Source organism: Eubalaena glacialis, chromosome 12, assembly GCF_028564815.1.
Source record: "Eubalaena glacialis isolate mEubGla1 chromosome 12, mEubGla1.1.hap2.+ XY, whole genome shotgun sequence".
NCBI lineage: Eukaryota > Metazoa > Chordata > Mammalia > Artiodactyla > Balaenidae > Eubalaena > Eubalaena glacialis.
This window is the reverse complement of record NC_083727.1, coordinates 27,153,305-27,180,439: the sequence shown is the minus strand read 5'-3', so window position 1 is coordinate 27,180,439 and position 27,135 is coordinate 27,153,305. Positions and strand designations below refer to the sequence as shown.

Sequence of the window (27,135 nt, the reverse complement as noted above, 5' to 3'; positions counted from 1 at the left end):
AGACAACTTCTAAGATTTCTCTTTCACATGAAAGCATGCCTGCCTTTTTGAACAGGTTTGAAGGAAATCAGTGCTGTTTCTACTTCTTAGTTAATGAAAATGATAGCTTTTGAAGAATATGCTATTTTCCAGAGCTAAGAAATCGAAGGCAGGTAATGAACATACTAGGTTTTTAATGTCTGATACTCACTTTTAAGATGACCATGTATATTCCTTTCGTACTTGGTAAGTTGTTTCTCTATCTGAACTTATCTTTCTTAAGAATATATAAACACATACACAGTCCTGAGAAATAGCTTGGTACTATTGTGCGTTATTTGTCTGAGAGAATGAAATGTATATAGTGACCTAGGTTTGTGTTCATTGTAAATGGTAAGATTTATGAATTGTCGAGTCAACCTTACAAAGAATCCTGGAAATGAGCGATCCTGATCTGACTGTGATTCCTCCCTGAGGTCAGCTCTAGGTCACCATATTCTGAGTCTTTATGCCACTTAGTCATGATGGGAATTATAGTTGACCTGGATTTCCCCATTGACATTTCCACTTGATTAGCTGTGCTTCATTCTAGACTTAGGTAGGAGGAAACTTCTGTTTTTCCTCTCAGACATACGCTCTCAAATCTATAGAAGTCAGAAATCCCAGCAGAATCACACAACAGACATTTCTGGTATGTGATGCACCCATAGGGACTATGTGGGCATCAGTATAGGAATTTTTCACAGGCCCCCCAGGTGTTACTTAACAAATTAGAGCCATTTCTTACTAATTCAAACTAATTGGACACAGAAAAGTCTGAAATAGTAAAATCTTTAATCATATACTTAAGAAAACCTTTTAATTGTAATAATTTCAAACTTACAGAAAAATTATAAGAATAATACTTGAAGTGCCCATATATGTTTTACCCAGATTACCAAATTTTTAACATTTTAAACCACACTTGTTTTCTTTCTCTCTACTGTGCCTGTCTATATTATTTATTTTTTCTGCACCATTTGAAGAGTTATCCTTTTATAATTCCCTTTACCTTGTATTACTTCCTAAGTATTTCCTAAGAATAAGGGCATTCTCTTATGTAGCTACAGTACAGTCATCAAATTTGGGACACAAATGGATACAATAGTTTTTATCTAACTACTATTCATAGTTTTCAATTATCCCAATAAGGTGTGCATGACAGCCAGCAACTACATTCCTCAATCCTCTCAGCTGCACAGAACCTTAGAGATCAACCTGTTCAATATCTATAAACCTTTTCAAAGTTTTTTCCTCCATGAGCTCCAGAAACATTACGATTTCATAAGCAATCAATCAGAAGTTAATATCAACATTAGAGAATGAGTGTAACCACACTGCATTCATATAATCTCAGCCTAAAAACAAAGAAAATTAGAATTTCAGGCTGGCTTTTGATGCAGAATTATAAATGTGCAATTCCTGTTTGGCTTTTGAAATATTTAGATTAGTTTATCTAATTCTGTTATAGTTTTCAAGACCTCCTGGCTAGAAATGATTGATTCAGTTGAAACCTTTCCTTTTTACATAGGAAGAAACAAGAATCTAGGGAAAGTATACTACTGAAAAGTAAAGGGCAAATTGAGATTGAACCTCAGTATTCTTTGTCCTATAGCCTACTTGCCTTTAAAAGCGGAATCTTCAAGTAATCAATTAAAAAACTCACGGGGAATACATTTCTAGTACTGGAATTTCAGGCAGTCCTTAACAGGAAAAACCAGGTCACTGGTGGATCAGGGGGTAGGGGTGGGTTTGATTGAAAACGGGCACAAGGGAACTTTCAGGTTAGTTAGGCTCTGAAAATATCCTACTAGGTTAGGCTCTGGTTAACTAGTTTTCTCTGAGACCAGGCCTTGTTAAGAAGAACAGAATGCACTGGCTTATTTCAAAATGGTTCCTTTTCTCTTCCCCCTGCAGGAAGCACAAAGTGGTTTTTTCCTGATATTTACTGTGAGAAACTGGCTGGCCTCCTAGGGGTAAATCTCACAATACTGTAGAGCGTGACTCTTTTCACTCCCATTACCATAATCTTTGTTTAAATTCTTATCTTTTGCTTGAACTATTGCTAAAGTCTTAACTGGCCTCCCCATTTCCAATCTCTGTTCTCCAGTTTTGTGTTGCCAGAAGATCTTTTAAAATGAAAACTTGGTCATCTAATTTCTCACATTAGAAAACTTTGATGGTTCCCCATTGTTTACATTACAGTAGAAGTCAAATTCCCTTGGTATTGCACACAAGACTCTTCATGAACCAATACAATATTCTAGTCTCTCCGTCCAATACTCTTCACCATACCCCTTTCATCTGGGCAGGCTGATACCTGGCAGCCACAATCTCCTATGGGTCATGCTGTTTTAGGTCTCCTGTTATTCCTGCTCCTATAATGACCTCCATCTCCTTGTCTATTTAAAGAAAACCTTATCATCATTTACACAAACATTACTTGCTTTCTGAAGGTTTTTCTCCCATCCCCCATCTTCCAGCACTGACAATTCCTTTTAAAAATAGCCCCTATATATTTCTCATAGCACCTACAGTTTTTTGATTACACTTAACTGATGACACAAACTATATCTTATTGCATTTGAATCCCCAGTGCCTAGCACTGTACTTGGTGTATAAAGTGGCCATATGACTAGATTTGTACCTGTTGACCTGGCTTAATTATTAACTGCACTCTCTTTTACTCTCAAAAGGGTCTTGTTTGGCAGATAAGCAATATATGGTCACCCTCTACATGGTATATGCCTGGTAAATATTTGAATGGATGAAGGAGCCTTCGTTTTCAGCTCTGGCATCTGAGCATTTACTACTATACAATAAATATAGGAAGAATTAAAAATTTTTTTAAAGTTAGTTTCTTATGATGTCTTTTTCCTTAGCTTGACTACCGCTGATTTAACTTTGCTTCAATTTACCTCGGGCAACACGGCGCTCAATTGCCTTTTGGACTCGCAGCATGGTTTCAGACTTTGCTGTAACTTGTCTCATTTTGTAATCATCAGCCACATTTCCTAATGCCAGTCTTTCAAAAGGTCAATAGATTAATAAAAACCAGATAGCCCGCAGTGCAGGCTGATATGCAAAAACAAAAGGTGTCAGAATCACCACCTAACTCTAGAAATACTGCCCTCACGTCTACTTCGTCACAGCGGGCGCCAAGCATCTGTTTTGCCCAAGACAAAAATGGCCTCCGTCAGAGTCAATTCCCTTTCCTTTGCGGACCAATCGAAACCTAGCATTCAGGGCACCCGGTGTCCTCACTTCCGTCTCAGCGGCTAGGATCTCTAATATCTCTTAGCGAGTCCGGACGGTCCGCCTCCAACTCGAAAGGGCTTCGGCGGCTGGGGCGGCGAGGCACGCAGGCGGCGGGCGGGATGAGCGCGGCGCGTGGCGGAGCGGTGCGGACGCTGCGGGTGCCCGGCCGCCACGGCTATGCCGCCGAGTTTTCCCCGTACTTGCCGGGCCGCCTGGCCTGCGCCACCGCGCAGCACTACGGCATCGCGGGTGAGGCCGGGCCGCGCTGAGCCGCCGGGGCGGGGGCGGGTTCCAGCCGAGCTCCAGCTCCCTCTGGTGGTCCAAAAGCACTTCCGACAGTAGACGGCGCCAGAAAAGAACACCAGGGGAAGCGAGGAACGCCTGGCTCCCTGACCACCTTTGTCCAGTGTGGGGAGTTGGTTTAGAGTCGAGTCCATCATCTTTTCCAGTTACAGTGCGGAAGTAGCGTGTGGAAGATGCCTAGTGCCCCTAGTCCTTATGCCTTAGAGCGCACCGACACCGTCGCCCCTAGTGACACACACCCCTCCAGGTACACGTGGCCCTGCCGAGAGCGGGCTGAACCTGTGGGGCCCCTTCTACCGGTCCGACGGGACCAACAGCTCTTGGAAGACGGTCTGCAGGGTCACCCCAGTACCCGCTAATTGGACCACATTCCCCACAGGCTGCATTCCGGCTGTGCGTCTTAAGGATGCTCCTGAGCAGACGCCAGGAGTTTCCCCGCAAGTGCCAACACGAAATTGATCACGTTCTTTTCTCGCTTTTTCTTGTCTCCGGAGGAATACAAACATTTGCAGGCAGTTAAGAGGTTCAGGTTAATGGTCTCTGGTCCTGGACTAGGTTGAAAGGCGGGGTTCTATTCTTGACTTACGGGCTTTCTTTTAATTCATCTCGTAGCTGTTGTATGCGCACTGAAGGTCTATGAAAAAATTCATTGCATAATGTCAGCTCTCGACAGTATTTTTTGTTGGGTCCTACAGTGATTTAGTGATTTCTAAAACTGAGAGGGAGAGAAATATTTGCCTTAATATTTTCACCATTAGCTTTTAGTGGTTGCAAATTCAGGTTTACAATACTTGCCTACCGTTTAGGTTGAAGACTCGTGAGTTTGTAATGATATTTTAAATTAGATCCTTAAAAAAAACGCCTTAAGAGGAATTGATACTTTTTTTTAAGTCAGTCATGTTTAATAGTTTTTTTTCTTCAACCCAATAACAAATATAACTTTTAAAATATGCTGATCCTTTAGTAAAATAATTCCTCTTTGGTAGATAATGATATGTTGTGTTCAGCATTTTACCGCCAAGTACGTGGTAAGTTCCACTAGGCATTTTGTTTTAAAATTCCATGCTGAATTTATTTTATTTTATTTTTTAAAGTATGGAACCAGTACTCTTTATTTTATTATTTTTTTTAAAAAAATAAATTTATTTATTTATTTATTTTTGGCTGCGTTGGGTCTTCGTTGCTGTGCGTGGGCTTTCTTTAGTTGCACCGAGAGGGGGCTACTCTTTGTTGCAGTGCACAGGCTTCTCATTGCGGTGGCTTCTCTTGTGGAGCATGGGCTCTAGGTGCACGGGCTCGGTAGTTGTGGCTTGCCGGCTCTAGAGCGCAGGCTCAGTAGTTGTGGTGCACGGGCTTAGTTGTTCGGTGGCATGTGGGATCTTCCTGGACCAGGGATCGAACCAATGTCCCCTGCATTGGCAGGGAGATTCTTAACCAGTGTGCCACCAGGGAAGTCCCAGAATGTACTGTAGATTTATTGTGAAGGCAGTGTGATGTAGAAGGTACACAATCCCTGGGGTCTGTTAGCCTGAGGTTTCTCACCTGTAAATAGGGATGATAACACCTGTTTGGGAGTTTTGTGTGCCTGTCATCCTGCCTGGCCATAGAGTATGCACTTAAATATCTGTCCCCTGTTAGAACTGTGTCTGGATTCCAAGCATAGGTGAGATGGTAAGCTTAATATTTAGTGAAGCACAGTGTAGAGAGAGAGACAGACAGAGACAGAGTCCTGATCATTTTGTATACATGGCCTCAAGTAACTTGAAATTTGTGACTGTAAAATTAGGTACTCAGTACTTGATACCTCTTTGCCTTGACATGGTCCCCCAGCAGGTTCAACAGCATGACCTCAGCATTTTTCTCCTTAGGCTGTGGAACCCTGCTAATACTGGATCAAAATGAATCTGGGCTTAGGCTTTTTAGAAGGTAAGATGACTCTAACTATTAAACTTATATGTGTTCTCTATTGCTTTTAAGACCTTAATAGAATTAGTTTTGAATCTTTGTGATCAATAAGATGTTTTAATTTGCAGTATAAAAGAACCTTCAGGATTTGCATAGTATAGAGCTTATTTTTGCCATGAACTTGTGATTATGTCACTTTTCTTCTAAAGCTCTTCTCTCTTAGTATTCACTTATAAATTGTAAAACTTAAACATAAAAAAATGTGAGCTAGTTGGTATACTGTTTGACATTCCTATCTTTGCTTTCTTCTTAATGTACTTTAGCTTTACTCATTCAGGAACTAATTATCCATTTTGTGGATTATCGCTTCTTTCCCTTTCTTCTTTCCATGCCTGTCTTGTCTGTGTGACTGTTAGACTCATTAACGTCTCCATCAGAGTTAGTCAAGGGTAGAGAAAGGAAAGGAAATTCCATCAGAAAATAACTACCTGCTGATAGCTCAGGTGAAAGATTTTGGGAAACATTGCAATTATTGATCTAAATTAGTATCTTCAAGTGCTTGTTCTTCCCTCCTATGAAACACAGAAAGCAGTGAGCACCCAGGTGTGGCAGCATGTCCTCATGTAAATGGTGCCATATTTCTAGTTGGGAGCCCTGATTTCAACCTAGCTGTGCAGTTTTCTGGCTGTATGACTGGGCTGTTCTTTTAAGCTCTCTGAAGTTGTTTCTGAATCTGGCAAGTGCCTGCTCTACAAATCTCCCATATTTGTGAAGGCCATGTGAGATAATGTGTGTTAAAATAGGTGATAAACTGTAAAAAAAAAAAAAAAACGATTGTTATTTTATGTTCAGCTGCCTATGTAACTAGATTTTTTTGTTTTAATTTTCCTGGTGTAGCTTTGACTGGAACGATGGTTTGTTTGACGTGACCTGGAGTGAGAACAATGAGCACATCCTGGTCACCTGTAGTGGTGATGGCTCGTTACAGCTCTGGGACACCGCCAGAGCCGCAGGGCCACTGCAGGTCTACAAGGAGCACACTCAGGAGGTAGGAAGGGAATCTTTCTGGGCTGATTGTTTTTCTTTGGTTGAAATCCATTTGGGGGTGGAAACATGGGGAAATGTCTTCAGGGGACAAGAAGTTTAAGCTTTAGTGTTTCTTGTACATGTTAGATGTCACTTGTTATTTGATTATTCAAACATAAAGTACCTTTTAGCCTAAGGAGCTGGGAAAGAAGAAAAGGTCAGGCTTCTCATTAGTCAGTAAAAATGCCTCCGGTAGGAAGTATACTGTGGCACCGTTTCCTCCAGAGGCGCATCGCTTTCTTTACGCTGTAAGGAAGGATATGCCTCCATACACTGCCTTAAGATAGAGGTAGGTGGGCTTTTCACAGAGACTTCATAAGATTGCCTTTAGGACTTCACTATGATTCCTAAGGATTTTCAGAATATATTGAAGCAAGAGCTTGAAATACTGACCAAAAGGCAGAGCTTACCGAAGAAGTTTACAAACTAAATCTCTTACATGTGCTAGATATTGTGTGTGTGTATAGAGAATAGTTTGGCCTTCAGTCATATTAAAATACATATTTACTTTTCATGAACATGATGGTGAAGACATTCTCTTTTGGTGTTTTACCTTAAACGTTTTAAGAATTTTCTCAAGGTAGCAATAGATGCTTCAAATGAAAACTTGCAAATTTACTTTCAAATTTGTGCCTGGCTCATGGAAAGACCTCAGTAAATGCTTATTAGGTGCAAGAATGTTAGTCTTTTGTAATAATAGACTGGTTATGTGAGGATTCTAGACATCATTTTTATAGTTCTAGCTATTAAAAATGAATATCTCTAAGATCTGACTGAAAATAATAGAAAATTTTAGTTCCTCCATTTTATTGTAAAGGAGGCTCTTTGAATAAATGTAGTTATAAATGATCATGTTTTCATAGAACCACTGAATACCAAGACAACTTTGGTAAAGGAGGAGCTTTAGTTTCAGCATGTTCAATGCAAAAATCCCCACAAAGCAGCATGTCCAAAATTCAGACATTTTTGTGGTACCTTCATGATTTTTGCCATTTTCTTATACCACTTATATTATGATTAACTTAATGTTTTTCTTTCTTTTTTAAAAATATTTTTCCTCTCAAAAGTTTTCTTTCTTTTTCTTAAATCTTTGGGCCTTGTATTGGTTATCTATATAAATTCTAGGGCTGTAGCTAACAAATCATAAAATAATATATCCAGTTTTGTTAAATGGTAGATACTGATTTAATGTTTTTCTTTAAATGAACTTTACATAGTTATTTCACTTATTCTAAAACCACATATTCATGAAACCATGGAATTGATAGCTTAGTATGTACATTTATTTCATGTATGGTAAAATAAATATATAACGAATAAAATAAAATGTATGTACCAGTTAAAATCATCTCTTGTACAACCAATGGTGTTTGTACTGCTACTACTCTGGAAAATACTGTTCGAGAATGTTCCGTGTGATGGTCACGCAGTCTTTACTTCAGCTCAGTGAAAGTGAATTTCACTATCTCGTGTGATAACTTATTTGACTTTTTGATTGCTCTATTGGTTAGATAATTGCTCTCTTAGGCCTAAATCTACCTTCAATATCAACGAACTGTTGCTTCAGATTCCTTTCTCTGACATGGTGAGACTAAGTCCAGTCCCTCTTTTCCAGGAGAATCCTTGAGAATAGCTGTCATGCCCCCTGTAAGTCTTCCCTCTTCCAGACTGTACATTTGTAATTCCTTTGACCTGTCCTCAGGTTACATGGTCTCTATATCTTTCACCCTCCTGGTAAACTCCGTTGGGTAATCTCTTGTTTTACAGTGTTGCTTTTAATGTTGTAAACCTAATTTATTCCAGAAATGTGTTTATTAGTGCTGAGCTTTATATGACTTCGCCACCATGATCTTGAGCCTCTAGTTCTAATAATATTACCTAACATGGCTGTGCATTTTCCTCAGCCACGTTGCAGTGCTGGGTTACTTTCAGTCCACGTGTAAAGATCTTTGTACTACTGTTAAACCAGTGGTGTACATCATTCTATAATTATGTAACTGGTTTTTTGAACTGAAGACTTATTTTATTGTTTGTTTTTTCAGACTGTTGTTCTAGGTTGTCCTTCCTCGTTTTCTTTTCAAATGCAATTTTTGATAAGCGTTTTGTATCAGTTAGATGCCTTGGCTGTTACCATAAGAGAAAACCAAACAAAAAGTGCTTTCAACGATCTGAGTTTTTTATTTCACATAACCAAGGATATGGAGCTGGGAATGGGTCCAGGTTTGTTTCACTTAGGCTTGGCGGTGTCGTCAGATGCCCAGGTTTCTGCTGCCTTTCCACGCTGCTCTCCGCAGTGGGTTTCTTTCTTCTAACGCTCCGTATAGTTCCAGTTATCATCTCATCACATGGCCAGTCGTAACTCTGTCACTTGTGAGGGAAACAAGTCACCACTCGTACTTACATCTAAGTAAGATTCACCTCTGGGATGAGGAAAGGACAGAGCTTTCCCTGAAGGGCAAAACTGGGGTTCTGTGAGCAAGGAGAAAGGGAGATTGGTGGTTGGGGAGTCCCCATCACTATGTGCCACAATATAACTTCTTGTCTTTCTCACGATTGTTAGTAAAAGTCAAACCACACCAAGCCGGATGACGAGTGGAGAACTGTAGGACCCTCAGAAAGGTTGTCCTCCATGAGATTGTTAAGAGAAAGAATTTCTGGTGATCAATCTAAAGCTCAGTATTATAATCCCAAATACTTGGCATTTTTCATTACAGAGAAATACAGGATTTATTTAAAGTTTGTCTCTTATACCAAATATGCAGAAACACTTAAAAGGATTGATTTAAGGTCAAATAGAGTTTTGAGGAGCTAATAAATATTTGTTGAATATTCAACAAATAGTGTTGAATAAAGTCCAACAGTCAGTTTTCAGATAGTCAGATAAGTAGTTACTGAAGCAAAAAGGAAAATTCCAAGACCTAGATATATTTTAGGCCTTAAGGAATAAAGGTCCTGGTGAAATGAAAGAAAGAGTCGCTTTGCATGGCTTCTAAACTTAGCATCAAAGCAGGAATCGGATTCTTCTCTGTATTATTTAACTGCAGAGGCCATTATGTCTTTTGAGCCCCATAAAATGCCTTCAGCTTAGCCTGCTGCTGAATATATAATAAGAATGGAAGAATAAGAAAATTTTAAAAAGTTCAGCAAGAAGGAGAAAAAAGAAAGTAATTGAGAATTTTGTTTCTGACTTCATGGCTTATAGCACTGTGCTGTTGAGAGTGAGTTAAAAGTGACTTTAAGATGACAGACTCAGTTTAATATTTATTTCAGCATCTAATTCTCAGTGTTCTTATTACAGTTTTTAAAAATAGTTAAAATTTGTCTTCATTGTCAAATAGTCAGGCTTATCAGTTTGCTGAAAATTTTCTTTTTTATTCACACACACACACTGTATTTTATTTTTACAAGAGATAAATAGACTGACACCAAGCATTGTACATGGATGACCACAACAAAAGCAACAATGATTGCAATTACCAAACACGAAACACACTCATCCTATGTCATAATATTGACATTCAGTCCAGTAATCCTCCACTGTAACAGCTCCTTTACTTTGCAGTGAAAATTGATTTGTATATTCTTTGCCTCTGAGTCCTTGTGGGATTTTTTTTTTTTTAATTCAAACAGAAAGTCACAAAAATTATACTCATTCTCATCAGTTCACTCAGTCCCATGTAATTAATTTTTTTTTCATCTTGATCTTTTGTTAGCACTTTTATGAGTTTATCAGTTTTTCATTAGAGTTCTGAAAATGCTTATTCATTCAGTTCAGCAGTACAGTCAGTTACCAGAAACCTGTACTTGTCAGAGTCTTCTCCATGAATTTCTTGAAGATGAAACCCTTTTATAGGAACATATTTGCAAAAGCATCAGAGTACACCCAGAACTGTCTGTAAATGACAAAAGACTTAAAAATGACCACGGTTAAAGATTTGATGAAAGTTCATAATAATGCAGTTGACAAGAAAATTAGTTATTTCTGAGATATACATTTTAAAGTAATAACTAGGATTATGACTTATAACATTATGCCAGAACATATAAGATTTTTAGAAATTTCATGTAATGTCTGAAACATTTATATTAACATATTTCCATACAAATAACCCAATGAAAGTTTAGTATTAGTTGTTTTGTTTGTTTGTTTTTTTATACTGCAGGTTCTTATTAGTCATCAATTTTATACACATCAGTGTATACATGTCAATACCAATCGCCCAATTCAGAAAAAGTGCCATTGGTAATTTGATAGGGATTGCATTGAATCTGTAGATTGCTTTGGGTAGTATAGTCATTTTCACAATGTTGATTCTTCCAATCCAAGAACATGGTATATCTCTCCATCTGTTGGTATCATCTTTAATTTCTTTCATCAGTGTCTTATAGTTTTCTGCATACAGGTCTTTTGTCTCCCTAGGTAGGTTTATTCCTAGGTATTTTATTCTTTTTGTTGCAATGGTAAATGGGAGTGTTTCCATAATTTCTCTTTCAGGTTTTTCATCATTAGTGTATAGGAATGCAAGAGATTTCTGTGCATTAATTTTGTATCCTGCAACTTTACCATATTCATTAATTAGCTCTAGCAGTTTTCTGGTGGCAGTTTTGGGATTCTCTATGTATAGTATCATGTCATCTGCAAACAGTGACAGTTTTACTTCTTCTTTTCCAATTTGTATTCCTTTTATTTCTTTTTCTTCTCTGATTGCCGTGGCTAGGACTTCGAGAACTATGTTGAATAATAGTGGTGAGAGTGGACATCCTTGTCTTGTTCCTGATCTTAGAGGAAACGCTTTCAGTTTTTCACCGTTGAGAATGATGTTTGCTGTGGGTTTGTCATATATGGCCTTTATTATGTTGAGGTAGGTTCCCTCTGTGCCCACTTTCTGTAGAGTTTTTATCATAAATGGGTGTTGAATTTTGTCAAAAGCTTTTTCTGCATCTATTGAGATGATCATATGGTTTTTATTCTTCAATTTGTTAATATGGTGTATCACATTGATTGATTTGCGTATATTGAAGAATCCTTGCATCCCTGGGATAAATCCCACTTGATCGTGGTGTATGATCCTTTTAATGTGTTGTTGGATTCTGTTTGCTAGTATTTTGTTGAGGATTTTTGCATCTATATTCATCAGTGATATTGGTCTGTAATTTTCTTTTTTTGTAGTGTCTTTGTCTGGTTTTGGTATCAGGGTGATGGTGGCCTCATAGAATGAGTTTGGGAGTGTTCCTTCCTCTGCAATTTTTTGGAAGAGTTTGAGAAGGATGGGTGTTAGCTCTTATCTAAATGTTTGATAGAATTCACCTGTGAAGCCATCTGTTCCTGGGCTTTTGTTTGTTGGAAGATTTTTAATCACAGTTTCAATTTCATTACTTGTGATTGGTCTGTTCATATTTTCTGTTTCTTCCTGGTTCAGTCTTGGAAGGTTATACCTTTCTAAGAATTTGTCCATTTCTTCCAGGTTGTCCATTTTATTGGAATAGAATTGCTTGTAGTAGTCTCTTAGGATGCTTTGTATTTCTGCGGTGTCTGTTGTAACTTCTCCTTTTTCATTTCTGATTTTATTGATTTGAGTCCTCTCCCTCTTTTTCTTGATGAGTCTGGCTAATGGCTTATCAATTTTGTTTATCTTCTCAAAGAACCAGCTTTTAGTTTTATTGATCTTTGCTATTGTTTTCTTTGTTTCTATTTCATTTATTTCTGCTCTGATCTTTATGATTTCTTTCCTTCTGCTAACTTTGGGTTTTGTTTGTTCTTCTTTCTTTAGTTTCTTTAGGTGTAAGGTTAGATTGTTTACTTGAGATTTTTCTTGTTTCTTTAGGTAGGCTTGTATAGCTATAAACTTCCCTCTTAGAACTGCTTTTGCTGCATCCCGTAGGTTTTGGATTGTCGTGTTTTCATTGTCATTTTTCTCTAGGTATTTTTTGATTTCCTCTTTGATTTCTTCAGTGATCTCTTGGTTATTTAGTAACGTATTGTTTAGCCTCCATGTGTTTGTGTTTTTTACGTTTTTTTCCCTGTAATTCATTTCTAATCTCATAGCGTTGTGGTCAGAAAAGATGCTTGATATGATTTCAATTTTCTTAAATTTACTGAGGCTTGATTTGTGACCCAAGATGTGATCTATCCTGGAGAATGTTCCGTGCGCACTTGAGAAGAACGTGTAATCTGCTGTTTTTGGATGGAATGTTCTATAAATATCAATTAAATCTATCTGGTCTATTGTGTCATTTAAAGCTTCTGTTTCCTTATTTATTTTCATTTTGGATGATCTGTCCATTGGTGTAAGTGAGGTGTTAAAGTCCCCCACTATTATTGTGTTACTGTCAATTTCCTCTTTTATAGCTGTTAGCAGTTGCCTTATGTATTGAGGTGCTCCTATGTTGGGTGCACATATATTTATAATTGTTATATCTTCTTCTTGGATTGATCCCTTGATCATTATATAGTGTCCTTCCTTGTCTCTTGTAACATTCTTTATTTTAAAGTCTATTTTATCTGATATGAGTATAGCTACTCCAGCTTTCTTTTGATTTCCATTTGCATGGAATATCTTTTTCCATCCCCTCACTTTCAGTTTGAATGTGTCCCTAGGTCTGAAGTGGGTCTCTTGTAGACAGCATACATATGGGTCTTGTTTTTGTATCCATTCAGCAAGCCTGTGTCTTTTGGTTGGAGCATTTAATCCATTCACATTTAAGGTAATTATCGATATGTATGTTCTTATGACCATTTTCTTAATTGTTTGGGTTTGTTTTTGTAGGTCCTTTTCTTCTCTTGTGTTTCCCACTTAGAGAAGTTCCTTTAGCATTTGTTGTAGAGCTGGTTTGGTGGTGCTGAATTCTCTTAGCTTTTGCTTGTCTGTAAAGCTTTTGATTTCTCCATCAAATCTAAATGAGATCCTTGCTGGGTAGAGTAATCTTGGTTGTAGTTTCTTCCCTTTCATCACTTTAAGTATATCATGCCACTCCCTTCTGGCTTGTAGAGTTTCTGCTGAGAAATCAGCTGTTAACCTTATGGGAGTTCCCTTGTATGTTATTTGTCATTTTTCCCTTGCTGCTTTCAATAATTTTTCTTTGTCTTTAATTTTTGCCACTTTGATTACTATGTGTCTCGGAGTGTTTCTCCTTGGGTTTATCCTGTATGGGACTCTCTGCGCTTCCTGGACTTGGGTGGCTATTTCCTTTCCCATGTTAGGGAAGTTTTCGACTATAATCTCTTCAAATATTTTCTCTGGTCCTTTCTCTCTCTCTTCTCCTTCTGAGACCCCTATAATGCGAATGTTGTTGCGTTTAATGTGGTCCCAGAGGTCTCTTAGGCTGTCTTCATTTCTTTTCATTCTTTTTTCTTTAGTGTGCTCCGCAGCAGTGCATTCCACCTTTCTGTCTTCCAAGTCACTTATCTGTTCTTCTGCCTCAGTTATTCTGCTATTGATTCCTTCTAGTGTAGTTTTCATTTCAGTTATTGTATTGGTCATCTCTGTTTGTTTGTTCTTTAATTCTTCTAGGTCTTTGTTAATCATTTCTTGCATCTTCTCAATCTTTGCCTCCATTCTTATTCCGAGGTCCTGGATCATCTTCACTATCATTATTCTGAATTCTTTTTCTGGAAGGTTGCCTATCTCCACTTCATTTCGTTGTTTTTCTGGGGTTTTATCTTGTTCCTTCATTTGGTACATAGCCCTCTGCCTTTTCATCTTGTCTATCTTTCTGTAAATGTGGTTTTTGTTCCACAGGCTGCAGGATTATAGTTTTTCTTGCTTCTGCTGTCTGCCCTCTGGTGGTTGAGGCTATCTAAGAGGCTTGACGGGAGGCTCTGGTGGTGGGTAGAGCTGACTGTTGCTGTGGCGGTCAGAGCTCCGTAAAACTTTAATCCACTTGACTGTTGATGGGTGGGGCTGAGTTCCCTCCCTGTTGGTTGTTTTGCCTGAGGCAACCCAACACTGGAGCCTACCTGGGCTCTTTGGTGGGGCTAATGGCTGACTCTGGGAGGGCTCACGCCAAGGAGTACTTCCCAGAACCTCCGCTGCCAGTGTCCTTGTCCCCACGGTGAAACAGAGCCAGCCCCCGCCTCTGCAGGAGACCCTCCAACACTAGCAGGTAGGTCTGGTTCAGTCTCCCCCAGGGTCACTGCTCCTTCCCCCGGGTCCCGATGCGCACACTATTCCGTGTGTGCCCTCCAAGAATGGGGTCTCTGTTTCCCCCAGTCCTGTCGAAGTCCTGCAATCAATTCCCACTAGGCTTCAAAGTCTGATTCTCTATGAATTCCTCCTCCCGTTGCCGGACCCCCAGGTTCGGAAGCCTGACGTGGGGCTGAGAACCTTCACTCCAGTGGGTGGACTTCTGTGGTATAAGTGTTCTCCAGTCTGTGAGTCACCCACCCAGCAGTTATGGGATTTGATTTTACTCTGATTGCGCCCCTCCTACCGTCTCACTGTGGCTTCTCCTCTGTCCTTGGACGTGGGGGTATCCTCCTTGGTGAAGTCCAGTGTCTTCCTGTCAATGATTGTCCAGCAGCCAGTTGTGATTCTGGTGCTCTCTCAAGAGGGAGTGAGAGCACGTCCTTCTACTCCGCCATCTTGGTTAATCTCCTGAAAATTTTAAAAAGATATTTGATCCATTTAAAGTTTTTGATCATGAATTTATAAATAAAGGTAAAGAATCAAGGCATTTATCCTTCTTTTCCTGTATGAATTTCACTGTGGGGTAATCAAATCGTTGGTGCGGAAATTTTCTTGTAATAGAATTCTACCTAGTAAATGTAGAAGGAATAATAGAATTAGAAAATCACCATTTAGTAGCCCCTAATGAAATAATGACCCTAGGCAAGGGTTATCTGTGGATGCTAAAACCATTAATTTAAGAGTGATCCATCTTATGAACAATCTTAGGATCACTAAAAGTGGATCAACCAGAAATTACACACCTCCTAATACAATAGGAAGCTAAAAAAAAGATTGAACTGAATCAAATCAAGCCTCTAGATCTAACTTCCAATTTAAAGAAAATAGGAAAGGTAGAGGAAAAAGTTGAACACCACCATGAGGAAACAATTAGCCAAATCCAGAATGTATTTAGAACATTCCATAGGACCAACAACTTTGTTTCTTCAACAAGTAAATGTCATTGGTGGGGTAGGGGGACCTGAATCAAGGTGGGAAAGGGAACTTTCCTAGATTAGAAATAACTTAAGAGACATAACAGCTAAGTATAAAATATGGATTTTGTTTGGATCCTATTCAGATAAACCAACTATAAAAGGATGTTTCTGAGACAATCAGGGAAATATGAATATGGACTGAGTATTAGATGATGTTAAGGAACTGTTGTTAATCTAAGATGTGAAAATGGCCTTGTGCTCATGTAAAAGGTGAAAACATTCTTTCTCCTGAAGTATTTGTGAGTGAAATGGTCTGATGTTAAAATACTCCAGTAAGTAATGGAACAGATGAAACAGGGTGGGTAAAATATTGATAATTATGGAAGGTATGTGATGGATACCTGGGGATTTATTATGCTATTCTCTCTACTCTTATGTGCATTTTAAAATATCTATAATGAAAAAAATTTAAGTTTCACATTAAAAGAAATATGTAGCCCTTTCTAGTCGCTCAGTAATTAAAAGTCAGTGTCCCTTTCCTTTGTATTGATAGAGATAAGTATGAACATTCTGGACACAGTTTTTATTTGATGATTTTTAATTAAACAGACCAACTTAAAAAGGGCAACACTGTACAGTAGATTAAAAATGAGCTCTTTGGGAATTGGATTCAGTAATAAAATTTGTCCTCCTCAAACTGTGGTTCTGATGAAGTTCAGATTTCATAAAGCAGCACAAAATATTCTTCAGTGTTTTTCTTTTTTCTTTGTGTAGTTTCCCAATTAATTTTCTTCACCACTACCAAGAGTAATTTCATTAAGATAGGCCTTTAGAGGACCCTGCTTTTAAAGCATAGCTGTGTATCTCTCTTCTTTTTATATTTCCCGTGTCCACTATTTGAGTGGGAGTGGAGGGGGGAATTGGGAATAGGGAAAAGATGTAAGAGTAGACTAATGTGAGATGTGCTTTCTAGTCTCCCGCCCTTGTTATTATTTTCTAGTCTTCTTACTTTACATTATTTTTCTTAGTAGTTTTTAAAAAATCACAACCTGAAATTGTGTATTTATACTTACAGCCTATCTTCCCTTGCTAAAGTATAAGACCCATGAAGGCTGGGGCTTTATCTGTCTTGTCTAACCCTATACTCTCCCTCCCACATGCCTTGTTCATAGTAAGTGCTTAATAAATATGTATTGAATAGTTATTTGACTTGAGGTTGGGATAATGGAATCTAGTCATCCCTTTTCAGCTGTCTCCCAAACATCTCTCTGGTTGTAAACTTTTTTCAGGGCTTGAGGTTAATGCCCAAACCCTGTTCTTCCTAGACATTTCCAGTTGACTGTCAGGCTGTCACCTCAAACTCACTGTGTCTAAAATTACACATTATCTCCCTTCCTCCAGTCTTCCGGTTTTGTTAATGCCACCGTCACTGACAGTTCTGAGGCACAGAACCTTGGTGTTGTCTTGCAGTTGTTCACTAGTCCTAATCCCTAGGGTGCTTTATGTCCCCATTTATGTCTTTGGGGGAGTTTCTGGTCACTATTTTCACCTCTGCTTTCTGCTATTGACATTTTAGCCAGCCCTCAGGGCCCTGCTAGGATACCTCTCTTCTGGGCATCAAGCTGAATTTTCCATCCTACCAGCTTTTGTATTTATGGTCTACAGTTTTGGTTTTTGTGTTTTAAACTCAATATCCTGGCTTATACTGTTAGTTTCTTTCCCATGTCCTAGTATATTAAACACAGTAAAACAAACAAACAAAACGTATATATTGATTGAGTCACCTTTATTTCCTTCTTTTTTTTTTTTTTTTTAAATAGAAATGGAGTTGCACAGAAGTGGTATTTATTTATTATTTTTGGCTGTGTTGGGTCTTCGTTTCTGTGCGAGGGCTTTCTCTAGTTGTGGCAAGTGGGGGCCACTCTTCATCGCGGTGCGTGGGCCTCTCACTATCGCAGCCTCTCTTGCTGCGGAGCACAGGCTCCAGACGCGCAGGCTCAGTAATTGTGGCTCACGGGCCCAGTTGCCCCGCGGCATGTGGGATCTTCCCAGACCAGGGCTCGAACCCGTGTCCCCTGCATTAGCAGGCAGATTCTCAACCACTGCGCCACAAGGGAAGCCCTATTTCCTTCTTTTTTATCCCGTTTTTAACCTCACCATGTATATCCTATGCTTGATTTTGTCCTAGACCCTGATGCTTGCCACTTTGTTATGAGTCACATAGAAGAGCTGGCAGCAGCCCTGGTATCAGCATAGTTTTCTTACGTCGTGTCTTTTGTTCTCATTGGGGCTGGGTTCTCTCTGAGCCCGCGGAGGCTGTTGCAGTTTTAAAAGGTGAGAAGTTGTCAGGTTTCAAGTCCTCTGTCATGTTGGAAATGTGTAGAGGTAGAGGAGTCTGAGCTAATGATGTTGTCTTTTAATTGTATTTGTTCAGTTATCCTCTGAAATGAAAACAGTAGCTCTTTATAACTACTTAGCAACAGCGCAGGTTGTGGAGATAAATTTGGTTGGTTAAATCATTTTAACTCAGTTTCTTGAGTGCCTATCATATTGCAATGAGCATAAACAAGATGGTTTTGTTTATGATGGTTCTTCCAAAATATAGCAGGTATGGCAGTTATTTAACACTAAATTTAGTAAAACATGGTAAATGCTGAACTAAGAGTAGGTGTAAGATGCTGTCGGAGTGCACAGAAGGAAGCATCTGACTCCTCGATGCTTGAGGGGTTCATCAGGGGAGGCTTACTTCACAGAAGATTTAAAGGGGCTGAGTCTTGACAGATGAGCGGGGGTTCACCAAGTGGATAGATAGGTAGGGGCTTTAATATGGGTATGGATAATTCATGAAAACAAAATGGAATCAGTCTGGGCCCAAATGGAGCTCCAGTGAAGGGTGATACCAACAAGGGCAGGGTTTTATTTCCTTAATATCATAGCGCAAGGTCACTGAAAAGTTCCATTTTAAAGTGCCTTCATGCAACATGTTGTAGAGACAGCCTAGCATCATGATTAAAGGTGGACTCTGCGATTAGGCTGCCCAGGTTCAGACTTCAGCTCTGCAGCTTACTAGCTGTGGGAATTTGGACAAGTTACTTAACCTCTTTGGGCCTTGGCACGGTATCTACTTCACAGAAGTGAAGATGAAATGAGATAAAATATGTAAAGTGCTTATGACAACATCTGGCAAACAGTAGGTGCTCAATAAAGATTTCCTATTGTGGTTATTTTTGACTGTTCACATCAGCTTGGAGCAGGGGTTGGCCAGTTACTACTCGTGGGCCAGAGCCAAATCCAGCCCGCTGTCTGATTTGTAAAGCTTTATTGGAACACAGCCATGCCCATTTATTAAGTATCATCTATGGCTACGTTGTGCTCTACAAGGCTGAGTTTAGTAGTTGTGACAGAGACCAAATGGCCCATAATATATTTATTATGAATATAATAAATATATTAATATATTTATTATATAAATATTTAAGGCCTAAAATATTTATATGGCCCTTTACAGAAGAAACTTGCTGAGCCCTGGCCTAGAGGGTAAAATCAACCGCTTTTGGTCTCAAGCTCTTCCCTGATTGCTTCCGAGCCTATCTTTTTCCATCCATAACTGACAGATGGCTGCAGCAGCACTTTGGATTTTGCTGACCCTTCTGTTTACTTTATGAGCTACTCTCTGTTGCTGGATCATGATTTCTTTAGTGTTCCAACTGCTTTTCTTTCTTGTGCAAGAATATGGGCCGCAGCAGGGCCAGAACTGGGTGGTGAAACACTCACCTTAGTACATAATTTAAGTACATAATTTAAGGGGGCCCCAAAAGCTCAGTAGTCAAGATAAATAATCTCTTAATGCAGTATTTAAAAAATCAAAATTAATGTAAGAAAAATCTACGATGAACAAAATATCAAAGTTTTAAGTAAGGACATAATTGGTATTACTAATTATTTTTTGTTTTAAACTCAGGTTCCAACATGGCTAGGCATAGCACTAGGCAGTAGAGAACAGGGAATCCATACTTAAGCCACAACAAACCCCAGACAGTCGTGCTTCCTGCATAAATATGGTAGAGTTTTTAGATTCAAAATAACCTGCTGGCTGATCACATTTAATGGCATACTCAGGTCCATGGCAGGACTACTTTTGTAAAGTTTAATTATACACATATTTGGTTGAACTTAGCTTCCAGTAGTGATCTGTATATAATCTGTTGTATCAAATAACAGAATTAAAAGTATTTCCATAAGTTTTCATATAATTCATTTGAGGTGGTTTACTGAGAGCAGCATTGGATAACTAAAGCTGTTTACCAAGAGATCTGAAAGTATCACGTCATTCCGCTAAGCTTTTTCAAAGAAAGGCCAGAAAGGGATATTAATTGAATTTTAATGCTTTCTGATAAACATTGACCTGGCAAGCTTTTTTAGATGACTAACTTTCTAATCTGCTCTGACATTTCTTCAGGGTGCTGCAAACAGTGATTTGTTGGTAGGTTTAAAAATATGTATAATTTGTTTTAGTGAAGAAGGTTTTGGAAACATTCTGTAGGATCCTGCTAAAGTAGAATGGAGTCTTATCTGTTAAGGGTAAGGCTGGAGGAACGGGCAAGATGACCTTTCCCTTTCTCAGACACCATATTGAGATTTGTAGGACTTTATTTGATGTTTCAATGAAGTGAATTAGTTGTTCTAACTGGCTATCACTGTTACAAACAGATAAATGTAATATTGAACTTGATGCTCTTTTGCATTCTAAATGACACTTTTAAATGTTTTTAGGTGTACAGTGTTGATTGGAGTCAAACCAGATGTGAACAGCTTGTGGTGTCTGGCTCATGGGATCAAACTATCAAACTGGTATGTCAACATTACTGTATTTAAAACCAAATATTCCCTTCCTCAAAGCTTCCACTGAAGTTTTTTCTTTTCTGGAACATACTTCTATTGCTTTTCAGTTAGGCAGTTAATTTTCTTTTCAAAAAATATACTAAAGCATTTATTAGAATTTAAAATTTTCTAATCTTCTAGCTATAAACTAATAATTAGCTCAGTGTTGATTATTTTGGCCCCTTAAATACCATCTTGCTTTATATAAAAATAGACTTTAAAGAAATCCTTGAGATATATATGTATATTGTGTGTGTATATAAATACATATATATGGTATATCATATATATTGTATATATAAAGCATAATGAATTTGCCTCTGTTAAGTAATTGATCTATTCATTTATTTGTAGTGGGATCCAACTGTTGGAAAGTCTCTGTGCACCTTTAGAGGCCATGAAAGTGTCATTTATAGCACGATCTGGTCGCCCCACATCCCTGGTTGCTTTGCTTCAGCCTCAGGTAAAGAATTCATTTACCAAAAGCGTTATTTGTAGGGAATGGTGGCCTCACTTTCTCCAGTAGGTGGCACTGTGTACCTTAGATTTGGAGAAGAAAAGGGACTACATTCCTATTTGAACTCTTGAGACTATTTCATTCTTTCTCAGTCTCTAGGTAAGAATTATCCCGGCCTGCTTCTAAACCTTTGACTTAACATGTGCCTTTTTGGTGAGGTGAGAGGTAAGGGACAAAGTGAGGGCTTTGGCATCAGACTTGATTGAATTTGGAAACTCTCTTCAGTGGCCGATTGTGGGGCGTCAGGGTGATGCGATGGGTTTTCGCATCAGTAATATGGGGCTTAGAATGTCTAACTTACGGGGTTGTTGTCAGCATGAAATAAGGAAACATGTAAAATGTCTAGCACACAGTCAACCTCCTTTGCTTGATATTTACCTTCTTTTTAGGGATAGTCTCTTTAATTCATTGCCACTAAGCCATAGCAAGAATATGTTTGGTATGATCTTTTTTCCTAACTGTTTACTTTTGATTCATGTCAGCAATTCTAAGATAAAGCGGATACTTACATTTATATGTCTCTATGTTTTTTGTAGAGAAAAGTCATTTTATAGAAATTTAAAATTACACTTTGTACTGTTTGCATAAGGATTTACAAATTTGGTTTGTTGGCCGATTCCTAAATCATGTATAATCTGAACAATCTACTTTATATATAATTTGGAGAGAAACATTGCACAATTTCTCTGCAGTGCCATTTAAAACAGCTTGGTCCACCTGCCAAATGGTCATTTAAATAGCTGTCCTCATCTTCACTCGCCACTGGCTGCTCTGGAGTGGGTCTCCCCTGGCCATTTACCTTCTTCTCACACCCTGTAACCCTGCCCTCACAGCTCTTGTACTTTCCTCCTCTTACCTTTTCTTTCTGCCAGTCTATCCTGTCACCCTTCTGTTGTCCTGACTTTACATGAACAAGTTCAGTGGAAGGGTCCTTCCATAAGGGGATGGGGAGAAGAAGCTGAGATAACAAGAATAACACTCCCTTCTTCCCATGGTTAGAAGGTAGAATCATTCCCAGTGGGGAAACAGTATGTTGGAAGGCATTTAGAGGTTATATTCATGTGGTTAAGGATATGGAATATTAATTCTCAGTGATATTATATCTGCCACAGTATGACTTTTCATACTGTAAATTTTATAAGCACAACTATTAATGAATAAATATGGTTAATTAATGATTAATTAATTATTAATGGTCTGTCTTAGGCAGATCATAACCAGTTATAAATCTTTCAAAGTTGGGAACCAGTCTAGCTCCTTTTATTAGCTACTGAGCTGCTTTGCTTAGATGGCTTTATTTTTGGTTTGTTTATCAGAACAAAGGTTGAGTAACAGTTATAAGAATGTGTTAATTAATCATAAATATTTGTGATGATTGACAAGATAATATCAGCACTCTTTATATCTTGCTTCTTTTATAACTTTCAAAAAATAAATTTATGAAGAGAAAACAGAAATGGTATCTCGATAATTCCTGTTTGAGCATATACGTAGTAAAGAAATTCAAACAACACAGAAACATGCCAAGTAAAAAGTAAGTGCTCATTCCCCTCCTCCTATAGAACCACTGTTAACATTTGCTTGTATTCCTCCATAAAAATTCTTATGCTCATTCCAGAATATATGTTCAAAAAATTAAAAATATTAATGGGGAATATTCTTCAGGAAAAAGTCAGATATCTTTAAAGGCTGAATTTGCTTAGTGATGTTAGGTTTTACATGCTTATAGGTATAAAACTTTTGTCGTTGTTGAAATTGTACAGGAAAATAATTTTGTAATTTTGAGTCAGAAAATCTCCTGTCCCAAATTCGCTTTCACCACTGAAAACATTGTTATTATAGAACAATTTTTGATTGTGGAGATTTCTTAGTAGCTGTAGTCCAGTATTACAGCTGAATTGACTGAATCATACCACCATTCAGAAAGAGTTCTTAGACTATAGGTTTAAATACACTTGTTGGAAGAGAACATGTCCCAATTATATATTATGAATTATACATATGCATTTATATTACATATTTAAGTTTATAAAATTAAAACAAATCTAAAGTAGAAAAAGAGGTACAACAGGTTTCTTTTATTTGATATACCACCAACAAACATTTGGCTAAAGAAAGATTTCTGATACTGTTTCCTTCCTAAAATCTCTGATACCTTAATATATATTGCTTCACTTTTCTTTTAGATAATTTGTATAATGTATTGAGTGCCATTAAAGCTGTAAAAAGCATAGAAATAAAACAAAGGTGAGCAATTTAATTGGCATAAGCAAGGGCAGAGTTGCTTTTCTAAGGCTGCCTTCTTGAGTCACTTTCATCTGCCTCAGGAGACACATACTGGGAAGGAGAAACTGGTGTCTGCTCAGGGTATTCCAATGTGAGGAATGATTCAATTAGACCATTTGGGAAAATGTATACATAAATATAATCTATATGACACTTGTTATTTTCCAATGTGTTTATTTCAGGGCAGCAACACCTTATAGATTAGACAAAACAATAACAACTTTCCCGGTCTAGATGATGTCAGTTTATTCTGATAATGAGAATGCTGATAGTGTCAAGGCAACAGTTATTTTAAGGTTTGGACCTTGAAATGGTAAATGGATGTGTCTCCTCCATCTGTTAGAGGTTTGCCAATTCGATGAATGAAAAATTACAACTAATTGTTGTTTTGATTTGTGTATTTGATTACTAGGGCTAGTGAACACATTCAGTATGTCAACTGGCTGCCGTAGTTGTTCTTTCGTGAGTCACCTGTTCATGTCTTTGGCCTGTTTTTCTACTGAGAGCTGTTTGTTGTTGTTTTTCTGTATTGATGTATGAGCTCTTTTTATATTTAGGAATTAGTTCTCTGTATCTTACGTCTGTTACAAATATTTTCCCAATTTTTTTCTGTCCTTTAACCTATTTATTATATTTTAATTTTTACTGTATAAGCATTGAAACTTTTTGGTAGTCAAAACTATCAATTTTTTGCTTGATAGTTTTCTGACTTTCATTTAGGATGAATAAGGAGTTGGCTCAGTGAAAAGTGGGAGGCCTTAGATGGCATAGCAAGAGAGAACATTCCAAGCAGAGTAGTATATTCAAAATTAAGAACTTGATGCGTTTGAGAAACTGAAAGAGGGCCAGAGGGACTGTTGCCTAAGAGGAAAAGGGTAGTAAAAATGAGGTCAGGATCACAGGCAGGGGCCCAGATCATGCCTTGTGGGCTGGATTCAAGACTCTGGATTTTATCCTATGGACAGTGGGAAGACATTGAAGAGGTTTAAGCCTGGGAGTGATATGATTAGGCTTGCATTTTTAAAAACTCATTTTGGCTGTCGTGTAGAGAATAGTTTGGAGGTGAGCAAGAGTGGATGCAGAGAAACAATTAAGAGAGAGATGAAGGCATGGATAAGGATAGTGGCAGAAGGGATGGAATAAAGTAGGCTGATTTGAGTGGTATTTCGAGATGATTTTATAAGATGTGGAAGAGGTGGGAGAGGGATGAATAAAGAGTAAGTCCTAGATTCTTGGCAAGGACAAATTCATGGATGGTAATGTCATAACTGAGATAAATACATTTGAAAATGAAGATCTTGAGTTAGTTTTAGAGCATGTTGAGCCTGTGGGACACACATGTGGGGTTGTCAAGAGCAGGTGGAGTTTGGAGCTGAGAAATCAGGCCTTATGAATAAAAATTGTGTCGTTGGCTCATAAATGGGATCTAAAGCCATGCAGTAAATCAGAGCACCCAGGAAAGACTAAACAGAAGAAAGCTTAGAATAGAGCACAAGTTGGCAAACTATTGCCCTCAAATCAAATGACCCACTGGCAGTTTATGTAAATAAAGTTTTATTGGAACACAGTCAGCCCATTCATTTATATATTGTCTGTCTATGTCTGTTTTCATGCTATAGTGGCAGAGTTGAGTAGTTATGACAGAGACTGAATGAGCCTCAAAGCCAAAAATACTTACAGTTGGGCTCGTTACAGAAAATGTTTGCTGACCCCTGGTATAAGTCTTGAGGGGAGATAAAGGGATGGAAGGTCTTTTGCACAGTGTGGTTATTTAGGGGAGGAGAGAAGGCACTATAGCAGGGGAGGGGAAGAGTGCTTCCTGTATTGTCTCCTCGTTTCATTATCTAGCATCTGAAGACAGGCAATCAGTAGGATAATTGCTCCTTTCTTGCTAATAAGCTAAATCAATGCCCTGAGATGTTGAATTATGTTGAGTGGGTTCCACAGGAAATATAATATCACAGAAATCCTTTCTATTTGTTTTTATGTTTTTTAATTCTAAAACTTAAAAATGACCAAATGTCCCTGAATTCTGAAGTATGACTAGGTTGGAGAACCTCAGAAGTGGAAACCTCCAGGTAAATTGTGAACAGACAAATACGTCCCATTTAGATTAAGCAATTTTTTAGATCCTAAGATAATAGTGAATTACAATAACTTCTGTGTGTAGAGGTTCAGATAACTCAGAAAATGTTTTGTTTGCTGATTAAAATTAATAGTATTTTCTAGAATGAAGAAAGGTACACTGATAAAATTATTACTACTATTTTTAAAATTTCTAAGTTGTGTAAGTTGTAGTTTCTCAGTCCATAATTTGAACCAAATCTTTTCTGAAATATCAAGTCTTTGGGCATGGGACCGGTAATGTATTTTTCCTTGTCATATTTCCTTTTCCAAGCCTAAATTTCTTCTTTGATTTTTTTTCAGTCTTTCTGTGGCACAACTAGCCATAAGGCTGGGTGTGTATTAAGTAAATGATAACAATATTAATACACTTGTTTGAATTAACTAACCCTTTAGCCTGCATATATAACTTGAGTTAGTCATTTTTATGCTTTTAATGGAAATGCTAATGAGTTTCATGTTGATAGTGAATCAGATCTGCAAGATGACTGCAGTTAAGCATAATGGTTATAATTTGAACATTTTATAATTTTACTATTGGTGAAAAGCCCTAATACAGAGACTGTTAGTACAAGTTCAATTAAAATTCTTGTAAGGATGTGAATTAGTTTGACATTAACATCATTTTCTTAGTGTAGGGATGCCCTTTGGTCTTATATTCTACAGTTTCAAAGGATTTGCCTCAAACTCTGGAAGGAATTAGTGGTATAGAATAGATCCATCTTCAGAATGAACTGAAACATACTTCCCTTCTAGTGAAGCAGTGAAGACATGTCTTCTAGGATCTCTAATTGGTAGCATTTGTAATAAACTAGAATTAATAATGAGTATAAATTGGAAAAGTATTAATAAATAAAACCGTAAATTACTGATAGATTTTTAAAAATTCCTTTACCTTACTATTACATGTAATTTTATTAATTTGTATTATTATTTAAGGCCCCCAAATTATCTTTCTTTGTTTTTAATTGTTCTTTTACTGACCATGACCAAAGGTAAAATCTGATAGTGACAAAGTCAGGCAGGGGGGACCTACAAGATGGCAGAGGAGAAAGACGTGGAGATCACCTTCCTCCCCACAAATACATCAAAAATACACCTACATGTGGAACAGCTCCTACAGAATACCTACTGAGTGCTGACAGAAGACCTCAGACTTCCCAAAATATGCCTGAGGGCAACCTACATGCAGAGGCGGGGCCAAAACCAAAGTTGTACCCCAGGAGCTGTGCGAACAAAGAAGAGAAAGGGAAATTTCTCTGGGCAACCACAGGAGCAGCGGGTTAAATCCCCACAATCAACTTGATGTACCCTGCATCTGTGGAATGCCTGAATAGACAACAAATCATCCCAAAATTGAGGCAGTGGACTTTGGGAGCAACTGTAGACTTGGGGTTTGCTGTCTGCGACTGACTTGTTTCTGATTTTTATGTTTATCTTAGTATAGTTTTTCGCACTTGTTATCATTGGTGGATTTGTTTATTGGTTTGGTTGCTCTCTTTTTTTTTTCATTATTTTTATTTTAATAATTGTTTCTTTTTATTTATTATTTTATTTCTTTTTATTTTTTTCTTTCTTTTTTCTCCCTTTTCTTCTTTTTAAAAAATATTTATTTATTTTTGGCTGCATTGGGTCTTCATTATTGAGTCTTCGT

The 27,135-nt window shown here is 37.9% G+C and overlaps 1 protein-coding gene across 1 annotated transcript in view; it reads left to right on the top strand.

Annotated features, from left to right (window-relative positions):
* The first annotated feature begins 3,305 nt into the window (after window positions 1–3,305).
* The window catches only part of PEX7 (peroxisomal biogenesis factor 7), a 90,033-nt gene continuing 66,203 nt past the window's right edge, over window positions 3,306–27,135 (top strand). Inside the window, exons 1-5 of the mRNA XM_061207171.1 lie at window positions 3,306–3,525; window positions 5,448–5,505; window positions 6,382–6,532; window positions 20,447–20,524; window positions 20,909–21,017. Coding sequence (XP_061063154.1) covers window positions 3,396–3,525; window positions 5,448–5,505; window positions 6,382–6,532; window positions 20,447–20,524; window positions 20,909–21,017 — 526 coding nt within the window. The 5' untranslated portion in view covers window positions 3,306–3,395. The remainder of the gene's footprint in view (window positions 3,526–5,447; window positions 5,506–6,381; window positions 6,533–20,446; window positions 20,525–20,908; window positions 21,018–27,135) is intronic.